The sequence below is a fragment of the Mustelus asterias genome, chromosome 24 (genome assembly GCF_964213995.1).
Source record: "Mustelus asterias chromosome 24, sMusAst1.hap1.1, whole genome shotgun sequence".
Lineage (NCBI taxonomy): Eukaryota > Metazoa > Chordata > Chondrichthyes > Carcharhiniformes > Triakidae > Mustelus > Mustelus asterias.
The window spans coordinates 9,426,964-9,451,387 of record NC_135824.1 but is presented as its reverse complement, the minus strand read 5'-3'; the positions used below and the strand labels follow the sequence as shown (position 1 = coordinate 9,451,387).

Sequence of the window (24,424 nt, the reverse complement as noted above, 5' to 3'; positions counted from 1 at the left end):
AATTGTGTGAAGTGTCGGATTGGTACAGATTGGGAGATAACTATCTCATACTTCTGCGTGCACTTCAGCTGTTGCTTTGCTTATGGTGTTCACTGTATATGTTGTTCATTTTACCCAAGATAAAATAAGCTCAGTTTAAAAATGCCATTCTTCGCTCACTTTAATGGGCTTCGAGTAATCTTTTCAAGATTCTCAAACCAGGCTTTTATGTTTCTTCAAGTTGCAAATGTGCGACTGTTTTAAATAAGCTACCCTGTTTAATGAAATTCTTAGTCAGCAAAATGTAAGAGCGGATATCATAGGGACGCACTTATATTTTCATGTCTGTGCAAGGCTATTTGGGGCATGCATTAAGCAACAAATGCAGCACATATCTATTTTTATAGTGGGGACCAATTTTTAGTTTGGTTTCAGGATGGCTGGGAGTCTGGAAACTGACTCCCGTGAAACCTAATCCAGGAAAATGGGACCACAAACCTTCGTTTCATGTAAGCAGAAACTCACTCCCAGGCCCTCCACTCCCAACAACTGGCAGCTTTAATCTTCTCTATGGCAACCAAACCAGCAATAGTAGAGTTGAGCAATGAATGGCTCTCCTTTTATTTTTGGGATCAGATGTCCAATACTATTGGATGGGTTTTGAATGCGAATGTTGCTCAGTGAAGCGTTGATTTCCCAGTTGGCTTGTGAGAGAGACCAAACTTGTTATTTTTGGGAAGAATAGACTTGTGCAATGCTGGGGTGGGATGGGTCAACTATTCAATACCGAAGGGCCCTATGAAATAAATTTCTATCAGGAAAAGACCCGAGAGAGTTCGGGTCAACCTGCGTCACAGCTCGGGTCCTGTTAGAACAGCAGTTGTCAGGTCACTGGCGTTGCCAAGTGCCCATCAGCCAGTGAAATCCAGTTGTTGTCCATTCAGCTGGACACCACTATGTTTAAAACCTTTCTGTGGCAAGTGTCATTTTAAATGGGACCCCCTTCTACATAAATAAGAGACTTCAGCTCAGCACCAACAATTAGAACACTGGAATATCACACTCTTTGTCTTAGAATCATAGAAACCCTACAGTGCAGAAGGAGGCCATTCGGCCCATTGAGTCTGCACCGACCACAATCCCACCCAGGCCCTACCCCCACATATTTACCCGCTAATCCCTCTAACCTACGCATCTCAGGATTCTAAGGGGCAATTTTTAACCTGGCCAATCAACCTAACCCGCACATCTTTGGACTGTGGGAGGAAACCGGAGCACCCGGAGGAAACCCACGCAGACACGAGGAGAATGTGCAAACTCCACACAGACAGTGACCCGAGCCGGGAATCGAACCCGGGACCCTGGAGCTGTGAAGCAGCAGTGCTAACCACTGCGCTATCGTGCCGTGCCTATCGCTATCGTGTCTTTGTCCTTCTTTGTTTCAGATGGAGTGACTTCACTGGGGTGGGAAGGTGATGAATAATTCTTTGAAAATTCAAAGTTAGTAAATGATCCAAAGCCCAGTTTCACTCTCTAAGCAGGACTCGCTTAGACAGCATTTGTGGTTTCAGAGTTTGGGTTCTTAAGCCTGCAACCCTACAGTTCATCATAAGTCATACTTTCAAAGCTAAACTAATCTGGAGATTGATACTTGTTTCTGGTCTCTGAATGCTGCTCACCACAAACTGGTGCAACTTGCAAAGTCCTGGTCCCGCTTGTGACTGCACATCGTTAAGCCTTGATGCCACATCTCAGAAAATTTAAGGTGATGTGTCCTGTTCATGTTCAGCATTCATGACTGTAGTAACCACACAGCGTGAGAGACAATCACACTCCTAGATATTGTGCATGAAGTACAAATAAGTACGAATGTATAACTGGTGATCAAGATGAGACTTCTCCACGCCCATTGACTGAGGCTGCTTCACTCGGTCTGCATGTTGTATTTGACCTTGAGGTGACCTTCCATACACTTGCATAATCTGTCTCTGCCCCCATCTCAGTTCATCTACTGCTGAAACCTTCGTCCATGCCTTCATTAGCTCTGGACGTGGCTGTTGCAATGATTTGCTGGTTGGACTGTATCTTCCAACCTTCATAGATGTAAGCTCATCCAGAACTCTGCTGTCCGTATCTTAACTTGCACTGTCCCATTCGCCCTTCACTCCTCAATGGTGCAGAAGCCCATCCTTGATGATGGGGAGCCCAACATATCAGAGCCTGAAGCCTTTGCAATAATCTTCAGCCCCAAGCGTCGAATGCATGATCCAGTTGCAGCTCCTCCAGAGAGGACCCCAGTATCTCGGATACCAGTCTTCAGCCAATTCGATTCACTCCACGCGACATTGCAAAGGCAGTGAGTCCTGACAGTATTCCAGCAATAATACTGAAAACTTGTGCTCCAGACCGTGCCACCAGCAAAGCTGTTCCAGTGCAGCTACAACACTGACATCTACTTGGCAATATGGAAAATTGTCCACGAATGTCCACAAAGAGCAAGACAAATCCAACCTGGCCAATTATCGCCCCATCAGCCTACACTCGATCATCATGCAGCATGGTGGCACAGTGGTGGGGCAACATGGTGGCACAGTGGTTAGCACTGTTGCCTCACAGCTCCAGGGACCCGGGTTCGATTCCCGGCTTGGGTCACTGTCTGTGTGGCGTTTGCACCCTGTCCCCGTGGCTGCGTGGGTTTCCTCTCACAGTCCAAAGATGTACGGGATAGGTGGATTGGTCATGCTCAATTGCCCCTTAGTGTCCCAGGATGTGTAGGTTAGAGGGATTAGTGGAGTAAATGTGTGGGGTTGTAGGGCTACATCCTGGAGTGGGATTGTTGTCAATGCAGACTCGATCTGAATAGGCTGAATTGTCTCCTTCTGCATTGTTGGGTTTCTATGATTCTATGATTCCTATGATCACTGAAGGATGGAAGGGGCAATCAACTTTGCTATCAAGTGGCACTTGCTTAACAACCTGTTCACTGACCTCAGCACAGCTTTGGTTCAAACATGGACAAAGAGCTGAATTCCAGAGATGAGAGTGACTGCACTTGATATCAAGGCAGAATTTGACCGAGTGTGGCATCAAGGAGCCCTCGCAAAACTGTGGTCAATGGGAATCGGGAGAAAATCCTGTGCTGGTTGGAGTCCTACCTGGCACAAAGGATAATGGTTGTGGTCACTGGAGGTCAGTCATCTCCGTTCCAGGACATCACTGCAGGAAATGCGCATGGTGGTGTTCTAGCCCAAGAATCTTTTCAGCTGCTTCATCAATGAACTACCCTCCATCATAATGTCAGAAGTGGAGATGTGTGCAGTTAACTGCACAATGTTCAGCACCATTCACGACTCCTTGGATACAGAAGCAGCCCATATCCCAATGCAGCAGGACATGACAGTATCCAGGCTTGGGATGACAAGTGGTAAGTAACATTCCTGCCACAGAAGTGCCAGATATGACCATCTCCAGCAAGAGACTCTAGCCATTGCCACTTGATATTCAATGGCATTACCATCGCTGAATTCCCCACTATCCAATGGGGTTACCATTGACCAGAAACTGAACTGGCTACCAGAGCAGGTCAGAGGCTCTGAATAATGCAGAGAGTAACTCACCCCCCCCCCCCCCACTCCCCAAAGTCTGTTCAGAATCTACAAGGCACAAGTCATCCACTTGCCTGGATGTGCAACTCAACAACATGCAAGAAGCTTGACAACATCCAGGGCAAAGCAGTCCACTTGATTGGCACCCCTTCCACATTCATTGCCTCCGCCACCGACGCACAGTGGCAGCAGTGTGTACCATCCTACAAGATGCACTGCAGGAACTCACCACGGCTCCTTCAGCAGCAAGTTCCAAATCCATGACCACCACCATCTAAAGGGACAAGGGCAATAGGTACCTGGAAACACCACTACCTGGAAGTTTCCCTCACCATCCTGACTTGGAAATATATTAAGAAGTTTAACAACACCAGGTTAAAGTCCAACAGGTTTAAACCTGTTGGACTTTAACCTGGTGTTGTTAAACTTCTTACTGTGTTTAACCCAGTCCAACGCCGGCATCTCCACATCTTGGAAATATATCACAGTCCCCTAACTGTCACTGGGTCAAAATCCAGGAGCTCCCTCCTAGCCAGTGACACCTATATCCCGTAAATGAATTTAAAAAAATTCCATGTCCTTCTCCATTGATCATTGTTTTAACTTGTTTCCAAATTCAAACTGCAATCCAGCCACCATCTAAATACACATTACCATCTGGGTTGCGATGCTGAGTGTAACATTATTTAAACCACAGATGAATTGGGTCAAATGGGGAGAAGATTGCCTAGTGGTATTATCGTTTATTAATCCAGAAACGCAGCTAATGTTCTGGGGACCCGGATTCGAATCCCACCATGGCAGATGGTGGAATTTGAATTCAATTTTAAAATATCTGGAATTAAGAATTTACTGATGACCATGAAACCATTGTCGTTTGTTGGAAAAACCCATCTGGTTCACTAATGCCCTTTAGGGAAGCAAATCTGCCGTCCTTGCGTGGTCTGGCCTACATGTGACTCCAGAGCCACAGCAATGTGGTTGGCTCTCAACTGCCCTCCAAGGGCAACTAGGGATGGGCAATAAATGCTGGACAACCAGCGATGCCCATGTCCCACAAATGAATAAAAAATTTCAATATTCTGAGTTCGCTGAACTTATTCAGAGGTACAGCATGTGGCCTCGGTCCTGGGGTAATTGACGCAGACTTCTTATCCTGATTTCTCTCCAGTGCACCTTCTGGGATGCATTTTTTGAGGATAATGGAAACACAACTGGACTTGGCTGCCATCATCCCGTTATTCCATTATCTGATGACCTACAAAAATACGGTGTCTGGGAAGAACAGTCACTTGGGCATGATTGTGAAGTGATGCCATTTTAGCCAGTATAGGAGAACGGGGGGAGGGGGGAAGAGTGGCAAAAAAGAACTTCATGATTGTGTGTGTGTGTATGCTTAGTTAAGGAACTGTCACAGCCTATTATTTAATATAAGCCACATCTTGAATAGAGTGATGGTGACGGTAATAGGGATAATAGAAAGGCCTTAGGGTTATTGTTTATTGATCTGGACATGCTTTGTGCTTGTTCAGTAAATGGAAATTGAGCGCCCTGCCAATAGCTCAAAAGAGGAATGATGTAAGGAATGCACATTGCTGCTGCAACATAAATCTGGTTAGATTTAGAATTAATACCCATTCCAGGTCATTAGTCTCTGACAAATCTGCTCATATTCTTCATGATGGAGAAGAAGCCAGTATCATCATAAGTGGTGCAAGTGGCTTTGATGCTGTCACTAAGCTGGTGAATGTGGTGGTTGTCCCTTTATGGGGAACACAGCAGAAGAGGGTCACCTGTCTCGAGGGACCATTTGGGGCTGAGAGTGGGTAATCACCCCAGGGGGTGGAGTCCTCTCTTAGGCAGAAGATATCTAGAAGGCATGTAGAAGACAGGCAGGGATTGGGGCAGCCTGAGGGTGGGGGGGGGGGGGGCTGCTGGCTTCTGCGCAGCTTTTCCTTGTTGATAAATACCTTTGTGATCCTGACAGTCTGTAAGGGTGCTTCAATACAGTGGTGCTAGCTTACTTGGGGCGGACCCTGCTTGCTTCACCTGCTTTCAATGATCTTCTTACATCTGTGTGAAGGGAAGACTCTGCCTTAAATACTGATGAATTCTCAGTGGGGTGGGTGTGGGAGGGGCAGTGGCTATTGTTGCAAATGGTGTCCTTTTTTGTTGGTGCATAGCAACTGAAGTGATCAGAGTATTTCAGATTAGCTCCAGAATTCTGTAGCTTCAGAGATCCAAGTTGATTTTCCATGCTGCAAATATGCAAGTTTGACTTGTATTTTATTCATTTCACCATTGGAAAAAAAAATCATCCCACAATATGACTAGCACAATAATGTGCTGTACAGTTCATCGAATTATAGAATACTGTAGAACAGAAGGCGGTCATTAGGTCCATTTAATTTGTACTAGCTTTGTGAAAGAGTTATTCATATAGTTTAATTACCCTGTCCTTCTCATACCTTTTCAATCTCTTTGTTTTGCAAATATTGATCTACTTTGCTTTTAATCACCATTATGGATTCTGTTCCTTCATTGTTTCTGTTGGAAGGTTTTGATTTGATTTATTATTATCGCATGCATTAGTATACAATGAAAAATATTGTTTCTTGCACGCTATACAGACAAAGCATACCGTTTTTTAAAATTTATTAGTGTCACAAACAGGTTTACATTAACACTGCAGTGAAGTTACTGTGAAAAGGTCAAAAGCAAAAATAAATGCAAAATACTGCGCGTGTTGGAATCTGAAACAGAAAATGCTGCTTTTGCTCTTAAATACAATTTTCCCGTTGATAAGAAAGTAGATATGTTTTCTATATTACAACAGTGACTATACATCAAAAGTACTTCATTGACTATAAAGCACTTTGGGACAAGTTAAGGTTGTGAAAGGTGCTATATAAATGTAAGATTTCCTTCTATATTGAGCTTTGTAACTGATTGTTAGGACGCAACATTCCCAGCCTGTTTGCAGCTGATTGGATTTACAGCCTTCCTTGTGAGATTTTCAGCGAGGGGTTGTCATCTTTCCCATCCTCTGTTTGTTTTGGCTTGCTGGTCCTTTTGGGACTATTGGTAGCTGAAGGTTGAGCGTTGACCATGGAGCTGCAATCCTTGTTGCAGAGTGAGAGTCATCAGTTTATGGAGGCCAGAAGAGACCACAGATTGAGGGGTTTCCAATGCCCTCCTTTTGGAATTGTGGTTAAACTGTGCTGCTTATTGGTTTGGCAGATCCTTATGCTGTTCCGAGGCTTTGCTTGCTCGCTATGCTTGAGTCGGTTTACATATTGGGGGGAGCGCTGCGCCCCTCAGACCAAGAAAGAGATCAAAGGATTTTGAAGTAGTCAGCTTCTCTGGTCAAATTTCAGTATCTTCCTATATTTGCTCAGTTAATAAGATGCTATTTCAATTATTTTTTTAAAATATCCACAATGTGGGTATAGGCGGTCCTCGACTTTACAACATTCTAGTTGTTGTGCACGGCGCTTAAGACATTTATAAATTGACATTTGTTTTTGTATTTACAATGCCATGCCAGCGAACAAGTTCAAACATTTTGAAGTGTGTATCAGCGTTCTGCACCACCCATCTCACTGACTCGACACTCATTAGTGCTTCCCACTAATTCTTACTTGGTAAATCTCTCTGTTCACAGAATCGCAGAATTGTTATGGTGCAGAAGGAGGCCATTTGGCCCATCATGTTTTCACTGGCTCTCCAAACAAGCATCATGACTTAGTGCCATCAACCTGCCTTTTCCCCGTAGCCCTGCGCATGGTTTCAATTAAAGTAATCATTGAATGCCTCGATTTGAACCTGCCTCCACCACACTTCCAGGCGGTGCATTCCAGACCCGAACCACTCGTTGTGTGAAAACGTTTGTTCTCGCATCACATTTGCTTGTTTTACAAATCACTTTAAATTTGTTCCCTCACGTTCTTGATCCTTTTATGAGCAGGAACAGTTTCTCCCTATCTCCCCTCCTCTAGATAGTCAACATCTTTTCCCAAAGGTAGGGGAGTCTAAAACTAGAGGGCCTGGTTTAAGGTGAGAGGGCAGAAATACAAAAGGGTCCAGAGGGGCATTTTTTCACAGAGTGGTGAGTGTCTGGAATAATCTGCTAGAGATAGTAGTAGAGGTGGGTACAATTTTGCCTTTTAAAAACCTTTTAGACAGTTACATGGGTATAGAGGGATTTGGGACTAGCTTACGGGTTTAAAAAAAAGGGGCTGCATGGACAAGTTGGGCCGAAGGGCCTGTTTCCATGCTGTAAACCTCTATGACTCTGCTCTTTTCCAGCCCCCTCATGATTTTCAACATCTCTATCAAATCTCATTCTAGCATGCTCTGACAAAGAGTCAGCTCTGACAAAGGATCATCCAGACTCGAAACGTTGGCTCTATTCTCTCTCCACAAATGGGCCAGGATTTTACGACCTCGCTTGGGCGAGGCTAGTAAAATCCTGCCCGAGGCCAATGGAGAATTCCGTTCTGCGAGCCTTGCCTGCCCCGATTCTGGGGAAGTGGTGACCTGCTGAGATTTTCCAGCATTTTCTGTTTTTCTTCCTAGCTTTTACTGTTTCCAAACCTTTTCTTAAAATTTATATTTTATAATAATTTTATTGTTTTTAAAAAAATTGGTGGAGTACAAAATCTGGGCCATTTTGGTGAAAGTAGGGTATCTGATCTCAGTTTAGAACCAAACCCCATTTGTGACATTGTTCTTATGGAAACAAATTGGTTCCGACTTACCAAGTTTCGACTCAACATGTGGTTTTCAGGAACCAATTGTGCATCAAGTCAGAGGACTGCCTGTACCTTTTTACTTCCACGATAGCATTATTTTGTGTGAGATAGGAAAGGGTGACCCTGGGACAGCACCCTGCACAGGAAAACTTGCAAATACACAGGTGTGTGGAAGATATGGTGAGCATTGTCCTTTGGTTATTGAGAGTGATTGTTTTTTTTCTGCACTATAACATAGAACCCGTTGTTCCCAGCAGGTCCATGTTGGTGTTTCTGCTCCACACATACCTCCTCCCACCTTATTTAATCTCATCCTTATTGTATAGCCTTCTGTTCCTTACTCTCTTGTGCACTTCGCCCTAAAGGCATCCACTACCCTATTTGCCTCAACCACTCTGTGGTAGTGAGTACATCTCCAAGTCTGTGCAGCTATTGTCTTTACATTTGTACTGAGATTTTCATACAGTATCATAGAATATCATAGAATCATACAGTGCAGAAGGAGGTCATTCGGCCCATTGAGTCTGCACTGACCGCAATCCCACCCGGGCCCTGTCCCCATAACCCCATGCATTTACCCTAGCCAATTCCCCTGACATTAAGGGGTAATTTAGCATGGCCAATCCACCTAACCCGCACATCTTTGGACAGTGGGAGGAAACTGGAGCACCCAGAGGAAACCCACGCAGACACTGGGAGAACATGCAAACTCCACACAGACAGTGACTCAAGCCGGGAATTGCACCTGAGTCCCTGGAGGTGTGAGGCAGCAGTGCTAGCCACTGTGCCACCGTGCCGCCTCTTTTACTGGAGAACATTTTACGAGAGAATGTTTAAGCAATGCCATCTCCTTGTATGAAATCGCATCTGATATTTTAATGGGCTGGTTATTTCCTTGAAGGGTTGAAATTAACTAACCTTATTCCTATCAGAGTTGTTGTGCAACAGTAATTGCTGTAGTCTGTGCCAATGTAACATTGACATTGGTTCTGGCAGACAATTTAATCCAAAGTCTATGAAGTAATGGTGTTTAGCATTTCCAGATGTGATGATGAGGCTCAAAGTGTTAACTCTGTTCCTCTCTCCACAGCTGCTGCCAGGCTGCATTTTCTGTTTCAGATTTCCGACATCTGTGCTACTTTGCGTTTACTTGGCATCATTATGCCCTTGCTTTTCCACTGCTTGCCCCTGTTCATAAAGCCCAGGTTCCTGTCTACTTTATGAACTGCTTGTTCAACCTTCCTCTGCCACCTTCCACGGCTTGTCCCTCTGCTCCTGCACCCGTTTTACAATTGGATCCATTGTTTTATTGGAAAATAACTGTCAGCCCCTTTGTATTTACGGTAAACTTTGAAACGGAAGGAGATATCTAATTGACATAGTTTGACAATACACTTTCTGGCCCTGGGCACTGGTTGTGAGAGAGAACTCCTGCACTGTTTTATTTAAAACAAAAAAAAGCAAAGTCATTCTGCAATCTGAAATAAGAACTTCAGCAAAAGTCAAAAACAAAAGAACAAAGAACAGTACAGCACAGTAAACAGGCCCTTCGGCCCTCCAAGCCTGTGCCGCTCCTTGGTCCAACTAGACCAATCGTTTGTATCCCTCCATTCCCAGGCTGCTCATGTGACTATCCAGGTAAGTCTTAAACGATGTCAGCGTGCGTGCCTCCACCACCCTACTTGGCAGCGCATTCCAGGCCCCCACCACCCTCTGTGTAAAAAACATCCCTCTAATATTTGAGTTATACTTCGCCCCTCTCACCTTGAGCCCGTGACCCCTCGTGAACGTCACTTATGATCTGGGAAAAAGCTTCCCACCGTTCACCCTATCTATCCCCTTCATAATCTTGTACACCTCTATTAGATCTCCCCTCATTCTCCGTCTTTCCAGGGAGAACAACCCCAGTTTACCCAATCTCTCCTCATAGCTAAGACCCTCCATACCAGGCAGCATCCTGGTAAACCTTCTCTGCACTCTCTCTAACGCCTCCACGTCCTTCTGGTAGTGCGGCGACCAGAACTGGATGCAGTACTCCAAATGTGGCCTAACCAGCGTTCTATACAGCTGCATCATCAGACTCCAGCTTTTATACACTATACCCCGTCCTATAAAGGCAAGCATACCATATGCCTTCTTCACCACCTTCTCCACCTGTGTTGCCACCTTCAAGGATTTGTGGACTTGCACACCTAGGTCCCTCTGTGTTTTTATACTCCTGATGACTCTGCCATTTATTGTATAACTCCTCCCTACATTATTTCTTCCAAAATGCATCACTTCGCATTTATCCGGATTAAACTCCATCTGCCACCTCTCTGCCCAATTTTCCAGCCTATCTATATCCTGCTGTATTGCCCGACAATGCTCTTCGCTATCTGCAAGTCCAGCCATCTTCGTGTCATCCTCAAACTTGCTGATTACACCAGTTACACCTTCTTCCAAATCATTTATATATATATCACAAATAGCAGAGGTCCCAGTACAGAGCCCTGCGGAACACCACTGGTCACAGACCTCCAGCCGGAAAAAGACCCTTCGACCACTACCCTCTGTCTCCTATGGCCAAGCCAGTTCTCCACCCATCTAGCTACTTCTCCTTGTATCCCATGAGCCTTAACCTTCTTAACCAATCTGCCATGTGGGACTTTGTCAAATGCCTTACTGAAATCCATGTAGACGACATCCACGGCCCTTCCTTCATCAACCGCTTTTGTCACTTCCTCAAAAACATTTGGAATCTATTCCTTTAGTATCCCAACCTGCTTGACCATGCAATCAAATATTCAACTTCTCTAAGTATTTTTGATTCTATTTGCTTGCCTGGTAACTTATTGCAATCATTAATCACCTTTTGAAGCATTATTTAAAGATCACTTTTGAATTTACTTTCCCCCAATTTCGATGTGTTTTCTTGTCCTCCTCTTGTTACTTGCCTTGAAGATATGCTCATATCAGAAGCTTAATGCAAGCTAATGCACGGTACTGTAATTGACATTGATATGTGCTTCTGCATGAGAGGGACAGCCCCTCATATTAGTCAAAGGGCTGTTTGTTACTTCAATTCTATCATTAGCTAACCATTCCGTCCAGGGAAGGAAATGAGACAGTGGCTCATAAAGAAACCCTGACTGTACATATTTCATTCAGCTGCCGTTGGTCAAGGAAACAATGTTTTGCAGAAGGAGGCTCTGTGTATGTTCATCTTTTATTGGCAGACTGAGAATGGCAGGAGGAAATGGGCCAATGTAAATTGGGATGAGGGAAAAGGAGAAAATGCTCATGGTTAATATGACTTTATGGATTCGATATTCTGCTCCGCTCTGCTCAGTTTCCTGTTCTTTGAAAAATGCAAGACACAGGATTTTCCGGCCACGCTGGCCCCAAAACCGGAAAATCTTGCCCGAGGTCAGTGGACCTTTGCGTGGTCTGCCCTCCGCCCATTACGATTTCGGCAGTGGGGTGGGGGGGGGACATTCCAGTGTCAGTCTCCAACATTAGAGGTGATTCTGCGATTGGACAGCCTTTGCTAAATAACCCTCAATGTGCTAAAAATTACACTGACAAGTTAAGATTCAGTCGGGCTTACATTTGCGTATACTGGAAGCTACATATATTAATACACAGGGCCCTGCACTTTGCAGACAGAAAGAACAGCTAAACAAAGTAAGTGGTAACTATTTGCTCGTTCATTCCACAGGTTTCGTGCAGGTTGAACAATCAGAGTCAAGCTACCTAGTTTAAATTTCAAACAATGCTTGACAGTTAACTGCCAGTCACTAATAACTCGTGCATTCTCCATGGCAATGCTTCTACCAATCTGAGTCCAATGCTTCTTGCCAATCAATCCGCAATCTTCTCATCCTGTATTAAGTTGTTGCTTCCCCTGACATTGGCATTCTTGCGATTGTCCTGATGAGTGCAAGACAAAAAAGCTTCAACTAATGTATTTTTCATCAATACTCAAGTTCTATGCTATCAAACTATACTATATCTGTTCTCTCCTGAAAGATCTTAACTCAGATTGGGGTTTCATAAGCTCTGGCTGCCTCCTTGGGCAGTTTGCCCAGTGTGTGTCAGCTTGTTATTTGATAGGGCACAGCAGGCTGCCCCCTGCAACCCCGGGTCGCGACAGAAGGCAACAACAAGCGTGTAGACATGTGTCCTTGACACGATTATGATTTGGCTCCTCAAATCCCTTCAATCAGCTCTTACACCCTTCGCAGAACCCAACTTACTGAGCAAGCTTTCACTCGCTCCTCCCTAACTCTCCCTTGGCTCGCTATCCACTCTGTAATTCCTTTCATTTCATTTTTCCCCTCCATATGATGCACTTTTACAATGAAGGAATGCTATAGGCTGGTTTGGGGGGGAATGCAAAGGTTGTGCTTGGACATTTGCGCGTACCTTCCGACATCCTCGTTCAATGATCACTTTGGCCAATTTTGGCACAGCCAGGCTGAGATCAATTAACTCTGTATAAAGCTGGGTTTGTACTTGGTAGCTACTGGTTTGTACGCTTCAGGTCCCCAGTATTTAGTTACCAAACAACATTAACTGCCTTTGATTTTAAAGGATATCAGTGATATGGAGATTTTCTGTATGGTTGTTCTATTGAGAGTCAGTGAAGAATACTTGATACAAGTAACATGGTAAAATAATTGTGCTTTCAATGTAACAAAAGTAAGATTAAATTCTAACTCCTGTTTGAAGTGGTGGTCTATGGCTGAATATGTTACTAAATAACTTTATGGCTTAACAAATAACTTTCCATGCATTTATTTTCTTTCTCTTCTTACTTACAGTATCCTGTGTCATGAAACTTACACCAAATCACGCTCCATTGTATGTAAGTAATGACAATCCTATTTTTAAAGAAAATGTGCTTAAACTGATCTTCAGAGTTATGAAGCTATTGATAAGTTCAATCGCTCAGAATCAGCCAGACTGTAATTCAACTTTTCTTCTATACTGGTTTACACTGGGGCTGGAGGGATAACTAGCGTGCAAAGAAGATACTCTACAAAATTGGGAGTTGCAATGGGTTTGGACACTGTTTTTCCATGGATTAAGTTTTGAATTCTGGTCCAGGGTAAAGAAGTGAAGGTCTCTGTGTTCACTGTAAGGGTCTTCAGTATAAAGTGGGTTCAAATCCAGAGCGCACAGCTTGTGGGGTGGCCTAGTGGTTATTACTGCAGCCTCACAGCGCCGGGGACCCGGCTTGGGCCACTCTGTGCGGAGTCTGCACGTTCTCCCCGTGTCTGCGTGGGTTTCCTCCGGGTGCTCCAGTTTCCTCCCACAGTCTGGAAGACGTGCTGATTAGGTGCATTGGCCATGCTAACTTCTCCCTCAGTGTACCCGAACAGGCGCCGGAGTGTGGCGACTAGGGGGATTTTCACAGTAACTTCATTGCAGTGTGAATGTAAGCCTACTTGTGACACTAATAAATAAACGTTTTTTAAAAACTCTGATTTTAATATAGAATTAGCATTCTTACTGACAAAGATCACTAGAAACCTAAAAGTGAGGAGTTGCCATTCTGGTGTCACAGTGGGCACTCTTCTGTGTTCAGGGGAGGAGCACAGTAAGAAGTCTCACAACACCAGGTTAAAGTCCAACAGGTTTATTTGGCAGCACAAGCTCTCGGAGCATTGCTCCTTCATCAGGTGAGTGGGAGTCATGTTCACAAACAGGGCATATAAAGACACAAACTCAATTAATGGTTGGAATGCGAGTCTTTACAGGTAATCAAGTCTTAAAGGTACAGACAATGTGAGTGGAGAGAGTATTAAGCACAGGTTAAAGAGATGTGTATTGTCTCCAGCTAGGACAGTTAGCGAGATTTTGCAAGCCCAGGCAAGTCGTGGGGATTACAGATAGTGTGACATGAACCCAAGATCCCGGTTGAGGCCGTCCTCATGTGTGCGGAATTTGGCTATCAGTTTCTGCTCAGCGATTCTGCATTGTGGTGTGTCGTGAAGGCTGCCTTGGAGAACGCTTACCCGAAGATCAGAGGCTGAATGCCCGTGACTGCTGAAGTGTTCCCCGACTGGAAAGGAACACTCCATGTGATTGTTGAGCGGTGTTCATTCATTCGTTGTCGTAGCGTCTGCATGGTCTCCCCAATGTACCATGCCTCGGGACATCCTTTCCTGCAGCGTATCAGGTAGACAACGTTGGCCGAATCGCAAGAGTATGTACCATGTACCTGGTGGATGGTGTTCTCACGTGAGATGATGGCATCTGTGTCGATGATCCGGCACGTCTTGCAGAGGTTGCTGTGGCAAGGTTGTGTGATGTCGTGGTCACTGTTCTCCTGAAGGCTGGGTAGTTTGCTGCAGACAATGGTCTGTTTGAGGTTGTGCAGTTGTTTGAAGGCAAGAAGTGGGGGTGTGGGGATGGCCTTGGCAAGATGAAATGAAGACTAACATCTTGTCAAGGCCATCCCCACATCTTGCCTTCAAACAACCGCACAACCTCCAACAGACCATTGTCCGCAGCAAACTACCCAGCTTTCAGGAGAACAGTGACCACGACATCACACAACCCTGCCACAGCAACCTCTGCAAGACGTGCCGGATCATCAACACGGTTGCCATCATCTCACGTGAGAACACCATCCACCAGGTACATGGTACATACTCTTGAGACTTGGCCAACGTTGTCTACCCGATACGCTGCAGGAAAGGATGTCCCGAGGCATGGTACATTGGGGAGACCATGCAGACGCTACGGCAATGAATGAATGAACACTGCTCAGCAATCACCAGGCAGGAGTGTTCCCTTCCAGTCGGGGAACACGTCAGCAGTCACGGGCATTCAGCCTCTGATCTTCGGGTAAGCGTACTCCAAGGCGGCCTTCACGACACACGACAACGCAGATCGCTGAGCAGAAACTGATAGCTACGTTCCGCACACATGAGGACGGCCTCAACCGGGATCTTGGATTCATGTCACACTATCTGTAACCCCCATGACTTGCCTGGGCTTGCAAAATCTCGCTAACTGTCCTGGCTGGAGACAATACACATCTCCTTAACCTGTGCTTAACCCTCTCTCCACTCACATTGTTTGTACCTTTAAGACTTGATTACCTGTAAAGACTCGCATTCCAACCATTAATTGAGTTTGTGTCTTTATATGCCTTGTTTGTGAACATGACTCCCACTCACCTGATGAAGGAGCAGCGTTCCAAAAGCTTGTGCTGCCAAATAAACCTGTTTGACTTTAACCTGGTGTTGTGAGACCTCTTACTGTGCTTACCCCAGTCCAATGCCGGCATCTCCACTTTAGGGAGGAGACATGTTAGCGAGGCAGAGTAGAGGAAACTTTACTGTGCATTTTACCTTTGTTGCACCTTGTCTGGGCGTGACGCTAGTTATCTCAAAGAAGAATGTGGTTAATTGCTACTATAATAAAAGTGGATGCTGGAAATCTGGAAAACCCCCCAGAAAATGCTGGAAGAGCTCAACAGATCTGGCAGCATCTGTGGAGAGAGAAACAGAGTCAACATATTGAGTCTGAGTTCTGAAGAAGAGTCATAGGGACTCAAAACATTGACTCTGTTTTTCTCTCCACAGATCCTGCCAGACCTGTCGAGTTTTTCCAGCATTTTCTATTAATTACTGCTACCGTTATTCATGTTCCTTGACACTAAAGAAACATGACAACCATTTTCTTTACCTTCATTGTAATCTCTGCTAAAATAGAAACCGTAACAAGAGTTGGTATCTGCCAATGCCTTATTCAAAAGTCCATTACTTCTGCTTGTGTGTACATTGCCAGTGACTGAGTGTCAGGCTATATTCAGCTTGGGGCAACTTTGTGATCAAACCAAATAAACCCGAAGCCAGTGTTCACTTGGGCAGATGGGCATTGCATGAGTGATCAGTGACAGAAGCCCAAGCTGACTTTTTGGGGAGGAGGCCCAAACTTTGGCCCAATGATGCTGTGACTAATTGGAGCATCTCTACCACTGCCTTGTTATCACCAACTAACTCATCATCACCATGGATCATAGAATAGAATCCCTATGGCGCAGTAGAAGGCCATTTGGCCCATTGTGTCTGCACCGACTCTTCGACGGAGTATCTTTCCCAGGCCCCATCCCGCTAACCATGCATATTTTCCTCACTTAACCCCCTAAACTTCATATGTTGCGACACTAAGGGGCAATTTAACATGGCCAAACCACCTAACCTGCACATCGTTGGACCATGGGAGGAAACCGGAGCACCCGGAAGAAACCCACGCCAGCACGGGGAGAACATGGGTGCTCAAACCTTCTTGCTCTGTACAGACACCCTCCATGTTGTTATGATTGAAAATGTTGTTACAGACTGGTTGTCCTTTCCCTCCTCTTCTTTGCCTCCCCATATCCTCCCACAATTGAATATTATATTGTGCAACCTGTGAATGAAACGTCCCAATCGCTGAATCCAATGCTGATGGATTGTGTTTAGCTCAAAAACATTGGGTGCAGTCTCTGCTGCAGTGAATTACTGAGGAATCGCACGTATTTCATACACTCAGATCAACACTTTCTAGTAATCAACTGCAGCTTAAATTCCAGAAGATCCGCAATGCATGCATTCAAGATTTCTCAGCCAACTGTCTTACTCTCTTTCCCATCCTCCATAATGTTTGCTGCCTGTTGTCCCACATGGAGTCAGAGGATCCAAGCCTAATATTTGCTATGTTAGACTCAGTCAGTTGGCAGTTGCACTGGAGAGTGAATTAACAACTCCAAAACCCCCTTGTGAATGCACAAAGCTTTCAGCTGTTGAGTCAGCTTATCAGAAGCTCTGAAAAACTCCGACTTGCCCTTTCGTACTTGTATTCCACAGTATTGATGAAGGCCAAAAGAATGGATGTACGTCGCCTGTCCATATATTAACTGGCAATATTCCACAGGGACTGATCTCCAATCTTGGAGTTCACTTTATCATGTGTTGACCAGCATAGCGGGAAAATGAAGAGTTTGATTGACCCAGTGATACTGTCAATACCCAAATAGAACCATAGAATCTTACAGTGCAGAAGGAGGTCATTTGACCCATCGAGTCTGCCCCGACCACAATCCCATCCAGGCCCTATCCCCATAACCCAATGCATTTACCCTAGCTAGTCCCCCTGACACTAAGGGGCAATTTAGCATGGCCAATCCACCTAACCCTCACATCTTTGGACTGTGGGAGGAAACCAGAGCACCCGGAGGAAAACCCACGCAGACACGGAGAGAATGTGCAAACTCCACACAGACAGTGACCCAAGCCAGGAATCGAACCCGGGTCTTTGGCACTGTGAGGCAGCAGTGCTCACCACTGTGCCACCATGCCTGGTTCTGGTTCCTGATCAAGGACAACAGCATTGTATGGATTTCTTCTTCCAGTTAGCCCAAACATGCAATGCCCTATTATGGTTTCCCACAATCAGTAAATGTCTTCCTTATTTGTATAGCATGGCACCACGCTAATGCATTTATTAACTGAACAAACAGCAGCAATACTCAAGTATCGGTGGCTTATGGATGGGAGGCGTTTAGCTGTGTTTAACTTCACTGGAAGTTTGAATCTGAGGTGTAAACTTTTTCTAGTTGAGATATGTCTATGATGGATGTTGCTATTTTGAATATCAAAGGGACTAAATATTGCCTTCCTTTACTGATATGCAGCCAATAGGAGTCATGTGTCACATCAGTAGTTCATGGGATTTTGTGACATGTTCCAGAAAGAAGAAAGCATTGTTATGTAACGCCTTTTATGACCATCAGATACTTTCCAGCCAATGAAATACTTTTGGATGTAGTGAATGTTTGGAACAGGGCAGCCAATGTGCATCCAGCAAACTCCCTCAAACAGCAGTGATTAAGACTGGTTAATCTGCCTTACTGACGTTGATTGAGGGATAAGTATTAGTCAGAACAGCAGGATAAATTCTCATTCTTCTTTGAAATAGTACCATGGAGCGTTTTGCACCCATCTGAACAGGCAGATGGGGCTTCAAAAGCTGGCACATTGGACAATACTGCACTGGAATGTTTAATGTTTAAGTTTTTAAAGTTTATTTATTAGTGTGGTTCACATTAGCACTGCAATGAAGTTACTGTGAAAATCCCTGAGTTGCCATGCTCCAGCGTCTGTTCGGGTACATTGAGGGAGAATTTAGCATGGCCAATGCACCTAACCAGCACATCTTTTGGACTATGGGAGGAAACCCACGTAGACACGGGGAGAACGTGCAGACTCCACACAGTCAGTGACCCAAGCTGGGAATCGAACCCAGGTCTCTGGTGCTGTGAGGCAGCGGTGCTAGATGTCCAAGTCCGGGAGTGGGACTTTGAGCCTGGAACCTTGTGACTAAGTGATGAATTCTACCAACCAAGCTGCTGCTGGGATGAGAAGCTAGTGGTGTAAAATGCATTGTTTTACTTCGTCCCATGAATGGAATTGTCAGTGTACTTGAAGTTAATATAAGCAAAGCTGGAAGTTTTCAATAGATCCAAGAGGCACCTGAAAAGACAAATGATGGAGTCATAGGGGTTTACAGAATGGAAACAAGCCCTTCAGCCCAACTTGTCCATGCTGCCTTTTTTTTAAACCACTGAGGTAGTCCCTATTGCCCACGTTTGGCCCATATCCCTCTATATCCATCTTACCCATGTGACTGTCTAAATGCTTTTTAAAGGCAAAATTGTACCCACCTCTACTATTACCTCTGGCAGTTTGTTCCAGATACTCACCACCCTCTGTGAAAAAATTGCTCCTCTGGGCCCTTTTGTATCTCTCCCTTCTCACCTTAACCCTATGCCTTCTAGTTTTAGACTCCCCTAGCTTTGGGAAAAGATGTCGACTATCTAGCTGAGCTATGCTCCTCATTATTTTATAGACCTCTATAAGATCACCCCTAAGCCTCCCATATTCCAGGGGAAAAAGTCCCAGTCTATCCAGCCTCTCCTTATAACTCAAACCATCAAGTCCTGGTCGCATCCTAGTAAATCTCTTCTGCACTCTTTCTAGTTTAGTAATATCCTTTCTATAATTGGGTGACCAGAACTGCACACCGTATTCCAAGTCTGGCCGTACCAATGTCTTGTACAACGTCAACAAGACGTCCCAACTCCTGTATTCAAAGATAGGTGTGTTTTGAGCAGGCGGTCTTCATCTGAATGCAGTTTATCCAATAGTTTTTGGTTTTATATTCAACTTTTATATGGTCAAAATTTGGTCCAGGTTTCAGACTAAATAACTGGAAAATCATCCAGAATATATCAGTCGGACTTTCTTCATTTGATGCATAGCTGGTTTAAGCCGAATGAATACCTTGAAATATATTGCATTCCTCTAAGGAAATTGAAAAACCCCAAAGTCTCTTTTGTATGCAGCATGCAGTAACCATAGCATTCATTTCCTTCCCGAAACAAGCTTCCCACACAAATGAGAGCTCGTGAGAAAACCTCCAAAATCAGCCGAAAGCCGTTTCAAATTACCTGTGTTTGGACTTGTTTTTGCTAAATCAATTGATAGACATGAGCGGGAAAGGAAAGCAGAATTGGTTGTGGTTCATTTAGTGCTCTGTTACTCAATAACTTTCTGCCAAGGGTCCCAATCCCACTACGTGCTCTGCATAAGGGTCACCCTCTCAAAATGCTACAAGACAAACTCAAGCATTTAACCAGGTTTTGTGTCATGGCAGTTTACGGAACTGTGGTGTACAATATACATCTACAGTTAAGTTTTTATAGGGAGTAGGTGGAGTGGCTTTGAAGTTGATAGCAGGATTAAGTGCAGGGACCCTTGTGCACCTTCCCAGTAATTTAGCGCGCAACTCCATATGAATTTGAGGCTGGTAAATGACTTGGAAAACAACACAAGGCAAATTGTTTTCTTATTTCGAAGAGATAAGATGTGCAAAATTAAACACCAGTCAGGAGTGTGATGGAATACTCTTTACTTATCTGGATGAGTGCAGATCCAACAACACTCAAGAAGCTTGACACCATCCAGGACAAAGCAGCCCACTTGATTGACACCACATCCCCTCCCTCCACCACTGATGCTCAGTAGTAGCAATGTGTACTATCCAAAAGATGCACTGCAGTAATTCACTAAAGATCCTTGGACAGCACCTTCCAAGCCCACGACCGCTTCCATCGAGAAGGACAAGATGTGGGAACACCACCAACTGCAAGTTCCCCTCCAAGTTACTCACTATCCTGACTTGGAAATATATCGCCGTTCCTTTGCAGTCACTGGGTCAAAATCCTGGAATTCCCTCCCTAATGGTATTGTGGGTCAATCCACAGCACATGGACTGCAGCGATTCAAGAAGGCAGCTCACCACCACCTTCTCAAGGGCAAATAGAGATGGACAATAAATGCTGGCCCAGCCAGCAATGACCATGTCCCACAAATGAATAAAAAAATCATTGAAAAATCCTATCGGGTGATTTCCTGAAGAAAGCTAGCACCTTTTGTCAAAATCTAGTGCAGACTCGATGGGCCAAATAGCCTCTTCTGCACTGTAGAGATTCTGAGAATCCCTATGAGCCTTCTGTAGAAATGAGTAAAATCTAAACCTGGTTCCTTTCAGATCTGTGAGGCTCGAATACCCAGTGTGGAGCAGCTGGTCCATAACTATTCGTGGCGCACTTAATCACTTTGTTTTCATGGTGTTGAGGAGGAGGGAGGAAGTGAGGCAGGCGTTTTGAGAAAAGACAAGTCCACCTTTGATTAGAATGGACTAACCTTTTGATAAAGGCTCACATAAATCTCAAATATTCCCGAATCTGTTATTTTCCAAAATACAGTAAACATATAATTATCAATGAAACAACTAAACTACAAATCCTCACGTGGTAAAGGACAAGTGATCTGGTAGGAACATTTTGTGGTGAGTTTTTTCTGGAACATTTGTTAGTCGTAAAAGCCTGTGCACTCTTTGCCAGATGGCTTGCTCCTGTACACAGTTGCTGTGAGTATGGAGCTTTCTGCCAAGTGGTACAATGACAACACTGTACTTCTCTGATTCGTAAATCATTGACTTAGTGATGTTACCTGAGAAAATACGATTCCGTTAGCTTGTCAGTCTTTTAGTATTAACATATCTGAAATGGTTCAATACTGTTTAATTTCTCCTTCCCTCCTCTCCAACCCCCCTCTCTAATTTTAAGATCAAATTTTGTTTGCTCATGTTCTTGGGACATTGTTACTCTGTTAAAGATGCTACATAAATGCAAGGTTTTTTTCCACCCTTTCCCTAGGACAGTAGCTCGTGAGTTTCATTTGTACAGTCTTCTCTCCATTGACTTGGCCATCTTGTCTCCATTGACTTGGCCAAGGAACCATTCTTAATATAAAAGTCGAGACATCAAGTGTAAATTCCCTACCTGAATATAAAGAGCAACAAAAAGTACAGCACAGGAACAGGCCCTTCAATCCTCCAAGCCCGTGCCAATCATGATGCCTTAACTAAATTTTTAAGAAAAACCCTTTTGCCCTTACTTGGAACGTATCCCTCTATTCCCTCCCTATTCATGTACCCATCCAGATGCCTCTTAAATGTTGCTAATGTGCCTGCTTCCACCACCTCATCTGGCAGCATGTTCCAGGAACCCACCACTCTCTGCATGAAAAACCTCCTCCGGAACATCTCCCTTAAACTTTCCCCCTCTCACCTTGAATCTGTGCCCTTTTGTAATTGACACTTCCGCCCTGGGGGGGAAAAGGTCTCTGACTACCCACCCTGTCTATGCCCCTCATAATTTTGTAGACCTCTATGCGGATGTTGGAATCTGAAACCAAAAGAGAAAATGCTGGAAAATCTCAGCAGTTCTGGCAGCATCTGTAAGGAGAGAAAAGAGCTGACGTTTTGAGTCCGGATGACCCTTTGTCAAAGCTGAGTAGTGGATGTCCATTCATGGGATGTGGGTTGAGTAGTGTAGTGGTGATTTTGTTGGGTTAATAATTCTCAGAATCTGCTGACAGTTCATAGAATCAGAGAATCCCTTTAGTGCAGAAGGAGGCCCATCGAGTCCCCACCGACCACAATCCCATCCAGGCTCTATTCCCTTAACCCCACATATTTACCCTGCTAATCCCCAACACTAGGGTCAATTTAGCATGGCCAGTCAACTTAACCTGCGCATCTTTGGAGTGTGGGATGAAACCGGAGCGCACGGAGCAAACCCACGCAGACATGGGGAGAACGTGCAGACTCCACACGGCCAGTCACCCAAGCCAGGAATTGATCCTGGGTCCCTGGCGCTGTGAGGCAGCAGTGCTGACCACTGTGCCACCCATTCTTAAGTTTTCAAAAGCTGGAATCAGTTTATAAAAACTTGCCTTGAAGCTGTCGATGGGACAAGCTCAGGCACAGTAAAAGTACATTAACTTGAAAGAGTAAGATAGGGCCAACAAATGCAGAGCCCCCTGTATGACAGAAGAGGTAGAAATTAAGGAAAAATATACTTATGATGGATGTGAGGTCATACAATTGAAAACCAGTCTGAAGATGGGAGGTGGAAAAGCAAATAAGAGAAGCAAAGGGGGAGTGTGAAAAGAGACCGGCAGCTAACACAAAAGAATCCCAAAGTCTTCCATAGGCACATAAATAGTAAAAGAGTGCTAAAGGGAGGAGAAGGCCAATGATGGACAAAAAAGGAATTTATACATTGAGGCAGAGGCTCATGGCTGGCATATTAAATGAATACTTTGTATCTGTCTTTGCCAAGGAAGAAGATGCTACCCAGGCTATGGTGGAAAAAGGAGATAATTTGGATACTTGAAAGGTTTAAAATTGATAAGGAGGTGGTATTGAATAGGTTGTCTATACTTAAAGTTGATAAGGCACCAGGACCAGATGAGATAGAACATCCAAGATGCATCCAAGAATACAGTGGAAAAGAAAGCGAGAGTGGAAATTGCAGACACACTCGCCATAATTTTCCAGTCTCGGACTCACAGATGGTGCCCAAGGATTGGAAAATTGCAAATGTTACACTCTTGTTCAAAAAAGGATGAATATGAGCCCAGCAACTAAAGGCCAGTCAGTTTAACTTCTGTGGTGAAGAAACTTCTAGAAACAGTAATTAGAGACAAAATTAATAAGTCATATGGACAAACGTGGGTTAATTATGGAAAACGAGCATGGATTTCTTGAGGAAAAACTGTGTTTAACTAACTTGTTGGAGTTTTTTGAAGAGGTAAGAGAGGGGATTGAAGTGGGCAATGGAATTGATGTGGTGTATATGGACTTGCAAAAACATTTTGATACAGTTCTGTCACATGGAATAAAATGGAAAGTTGAAACACATACAAAATTGGCTGAGTGATAGAAAACAGCGAGTAGTGCTTAATGCATGTTTTTCAGTCTGGAGGAAGGTTTGTAGTGGAGTTTCTCACTGGTCAGTGTTGGGACACTTGCGGCACGGTAGCACAGTGGTTAGCACTGCTGCTTCACAGCTCCAGGGTCCCGGGTTCGATTCCCGGCTCGGGTCACTGTCTGTGTGGAGTTTGCACATTCTCCTCGTGTCTGTGTGGGTTTCCTCCGGGTGCTCCGGTTTCCTCCCACAGTCCAACGATGTGCGGGTTAGGTTGATTGGCCAGGTTAAAAAAAATTGCCCCTGAGATGCGTAGGTTAGTGGGATTAGCGGGTAAATGTGTGGGGGTAGGGCCTGGGTGGGATTGTGGTGGGTGCAGACTCGATGGGCCGAATGGCCTCCTTCTGCACTGTAGGGTTTCTATGATTTCTATGATTTCTTCTATGATGCGTAGTTAGAGGGATTAGGGGTAAAATATGTGGGGGTAGGGCCTGGGTGGGATTGTGGTCGGTGCAGACTCGATGGGCCGAATGGCCTCCTTCTGCACTGTAGGGTTTCTATGATTTCTATGATTCTATTCCTGATACACATATTAATAACCTGGACCTTGGTGTACAGGGCACAATTTCAAAATTTGCATCTAATACGAAACTTGGAAACATTGTGAGCTGTGAGAAGGATAGTGTAGAACTTCAGAAGAACATCGGCAAATTGGTGGAACGGGCATACAGGTGGTAGATACTGCTCAATGCAGAGAAATGTGAAGT

General features: G+C 44.6%; 1 protein-coding gene across 6 annotated transcripts in view; it reads left to right on the top strand.

The window, feature by feature from the left end:
- The window catches only part of LOC144511194 (A-kinase anchor protein 13-like), a 441,197-nt gene that overhangs the window by 92,025 nt on the left and 324,748 nt on the right, over positions 1-24,424 (top strand). For all 6 annotated transcript variants that reach the window (XM_078241273.1, XM_078241272.1, XM_078241271.1 and 3 more), the window contains exon 3: positions 13,144-13,187. In XM_078241273.1, the coding sequence (XP_078097399.1) occupies positions 13,155-13,187 (33 nt within the window). In that variant the 5' untranslated portion in view covers positions 13,144-13,154. The remainder of the gene's footprint in view (positions 1-13,143; positions 13,188-24,424) is intronic.